This window comes from Carlito syrichta, unplaced genomic scaffold (genome assembly GCF_000164805.1).
Source record: "Carlito syrichta isolate Samal-C Ts95f unplaced genomic scaffold, Tarsius_syrichta-2.0.1 Scaffold95990, whole genome shotgun sequence".
NCBI lineage: Eukaryota > Metazoa > Chordata > Mammalia > Primates > Tarsiidae > Carlito > Carlito syrichta.
In genome coordinates this window covers 12,476-15,786 of record NW_007040086.1, presented here as the reverse complement: position 1 = coordinate 15,786, position 3,311 = coordinate 12,476, and the positions used below count along the sequence as shown (strand labels likewise).

At 65.5% G+C, this 3,311-nt stretch overlaps 2 protein-coding genes across 2 annotated transcripts in view; one reads left to right on the top strand and one right to left on the bottom strand.

Moving 5' to 3' along the window:
* The window catches only part of STX10 (syntaxin 10), a 5,448-nt gene extending 5,198 nt beyond the window's left edge, over nucleotides 1-250 (bottom strand). The window contains exon 1 of the mRNA XM_021714566.1: nucleotides 20-250. Coding sequence (XP_021570241.1) covers nucleotides 20-54 — 35 coding nt within the window. The 5' untranslated portion in view covers nucleotides 55-250. The remainder of the gene's footprint in view (nucleotides 1-19) is intronic.
* Nucleotides 251-2,841: 2,591 nt separating this feature from the next.
* Nucleotides 2,842-3,308, top strand: IER2 (immediate early response 2; the record flags this gene model as incomplete). Its single annotated transcript, XM_021714575.1, has 1 exon — nucleotides 2,842-3,308. A coding segment is annotated over exon 1 (351 nt), but the record flags the coding sequence as incomplete, so codon positions are not given.
* Between the last annotated feature and the right edge of the window lie 3 nt (nucleotides 3,309-3,311).

Sequence of the window (3,311 nt, the reverse complement as noted above, 5' to 3'; positions counted from 1 at the left end):
CCCCTTCGCTGTCACTCACCCTCGGACTACAAAGAAAGGGTCTTCGAGAGACATGTCACCCCCCCTTCCCCCCAGGCCGGACCCCCTCCCGGCTTGGGTTTGCGGGCTGCTTCCCTCCCGGGCCAGGAGAACGCGCCGCCGCCCCCGCCCCCGTCACGCCACCATCGAGAGCCGGGCCGCCAGGAGAGAAAGAAAGACCCTGACGGCACGACGTATGGGAACTTCCGCCCTCTCTGCAGCCATTTTTGTTGTGGGCACACGTGACTTCCGGCTCACATACCCGATCCTTTCGCCTCGCGTACCCTCCTCCCCCTCAGAGGGGGCGGGGTCCTAGTTGTGTCTGGCCCAGTTTGGATCCGAGCTCGGAATTTCGATTCGAGTTCAGCTCCTCGGACTGTTGCTGCGCAACCTCTGTTTCCCTTCGGGGCAATGTCAATAATAATAGGCTCCCTTATAACTGAGACGGGATTATGGCTGGGGAAGGGGCTCGTTCGATTCTTTGAGCCTTAAACGGACTCCCGAACTGGCACCCGGATCCAGTCCTGGGAGATCGTCCCAGCCCAGGGTCCCGAGTGGCAGGTTAGGGAAGGGCTGCGGGGCGGGGCGGGGGGGGAGGTCCTCCCCTCCTCCTGCGGGATTGGGGTGAGGAGCGGGCATTCTTCGGGGAGTCCTGCTGGACTCTCCCCTTCTCTTTTTCCTGCCAAGGATAGGGGAGCGTCTCGAGGTCGCCTTGGGGCGGGTGGCGTGCACGTTGGCCCGAGGTGCCCGGGTGGGGGCTCCTTGGAGGTGCGTGTAGGAGGGTTTCGTTGTCGCGGAGTCTTCCGTGTGCGGGCCTGGAGGTCGCGGGAGGGGCGTGGCTGTGGCTTTGGGGAACGTCTCCCCGGGAGTCCTCCGCGTGTGGGATCTCCGTCGGAGGAGGGGCCGGGAACGCCTGGGGAGGAGCTTTTAGGGTCAGCCCCGTGTGCGCGTGGCGTCTCCGGGAAAGCGCTCTTCTAGGGGTGGGAGTGGGAAGCCGTCGTCTGAGTAGGCGGGCCTGGTCGCCCTGGAGGGTGGGGGATGTCCCTCGGAGGGTCACCGGGGGATCTCAAAGATAGCCCCTGGGCCGGGGAAGTCAGTGTGGAGTCTCCGTGGTGGCTCGGGGGCGAGGACGAGGGCGGCGTCGCTGAATGGGGACTGGTTCTCGAGGGGTCTTTGGGGAGAATCGTGGCGGGGCGGGGCGTGACGTGACGGTGCGCCGAGGCACGAGAAGATCAGGCAGGAATCACCTGGGAGGGGGCCTTGTCGGGGGCGTAACGGGGCGGGGAGAAGAATGGGACAAGGAAGCTCCAGCGGGTCGTCTTGTCTGTTGGCAGGGTCCTTATGTAGGGTGATGGCGTCAGTGGGAGCGCGGCGGCCACCGCTGCCCGCTGCAGGGTGCTCTTCCGACGTCCCGCCTTCCTGGCCCCCGGAGGGAAGGAAGTGAAACTCTCCCCTCCCTCCCCATACGCCCGCTGCACGCGGTCAGGAAACCTGGGGCTCGGGCCAGCTCCGGCTGCCGGAGGGGTGGGGGATCGGTGGGGCGTGTCCCGGCCCGAAGCCCCGCCCCCGCCCGGAAGTCCGCCGCCGCCCGCTAGGGCGATCCCGGCCCCTGTCCTTATATGGGCAGCCGGAAGTGGCTCGGGCACCAGCCCTACGTCACTTCTTCCAAATTTAGTCGTGGAAGTCAGCGGGCGCCGGTGGCGGGAAGGTTCAGTGAGCGAGTCGGGGGGAGGGGGCGCCACCCCTTAAAGGGCCCGCACCACAAATGAATGGAGCGCTTGGAACAATTTTGCATCCTTTGATTGAGACACTGGAGTTGTTTTCCCGGAGCGATGGCCCGTGGAGGAGGGTGGGGCCGATGTTTTCTCCTTGCTCCTCGGTATTGCTTGGTTTCCAGCTCTCACCCGAACCCCGCCTCCCGGAGCACGGAGGCGGAGCACGACCCTGTCGTCTGGGGGGCGGCAGCCACGTGTTCACGGGGACTGTCATGCGGCCGGGGCTGCCGCTGTGGGAGCGCAGAACCCACCCGTGGAGCTCTTGTTACGGGAGGCCAGGCTCGGCGCGGGGCGCGGATACCCGGCGTGGTGGGCGATTTCTGAAGCCCAGGAACCTGGCGGTGCCGCTTGCCCCCTACAAACGGGGAATGAGGAGGGCTGGCGAGGCTACAGACAGGAGAACTTGAGGCCCTAGTGGCCCCCTTTCACTGCACTAGCCAAGTAATTCGTTCAGCAAATATTGAACGAGTAACTCTGCCTTGGTTTCCCCACCTGGAAAAAAAGCAGATATCACTGTACCCTCCGCGGAGCGGAGGTGAGGATCAGAGAGATATTAACAAAAGGAAAGCGCATCACAGTGCCTGGCACGTAGTAAGCGCTAAGTGCTCACGTCGTTACTGATGCATTCATTAGACGCCTCGTAGATGCTAATAAGAGTGCCCCGGGGAAGGTACGCGCTCGAATCCGGGTCTTCCCGGGTATGAAGGGAAACTTAGCCGCCTACGACCCGATGGGGCCTCCAGATGCAAGCATGTGGGTGGGTCTTGCCCCCTTCTTGGCCCCCTCCCCTGAGCTAGCGCGTGGGTGCATCGGCTAGGCTCAGAGAAAGGAGATCAGCCCGAGAACTCAGCGTGGAGTTGGGGGGCGTTCCTCCTTGCCGGCGTTCGGGTCCTTTTTCCGCCCCCCGCTGGATAAATTGCACCCTGTCGCTTTAAGGATTCTCCACGGCGCTGTGGAAAGCCCGGATGCGGCCCTTGGATTGGGCGGGGCGTCCGTGACGTCACCCGGGGTATAAATAGGCCGGGGTGGCGGGCGCCCGGGCAGAGCGTCCCGGCAGTATCGCTGCGTGGGTCGGCGCGTGCAGGGAGGCGTGAGCGAGCTCCTAGTCCGGAGTGCACCTGCTGCCTGTCCTGTCTGCCCGCGAGCCCCCGCCGTCGAGCCGACATGGAGGTGCAGAAAGAGGCCCAGCGCATCATGACCCTGTCGGTGTGGAAGATGTACCACTCGCGCATGCAGCGCGGTGGCCTGCGACTGCACCGGAGTTTGCAGCTGTCGCTGGTCATGCGGAGCGCCCGGGAGCTCTACCTCTCGGCCAAGGTGGAGGCCCCCGAGCCCGAGGTGTCCTTGCCGCCCGCCCGCTGCCCTGACCCTCGCCTGCACCCGCCGCGGGAAGCGGAAGGCGCGGCCGAGGCAGCGCGCCCCCACCGTGAGCTGCCGTCTCCGGAGCCCATGGACACACAGGAAGCGCCGGGAGCCGAGGAGCCCCCTGCCCGCGGCGCCCAGCGCCCCGCCAAAGCC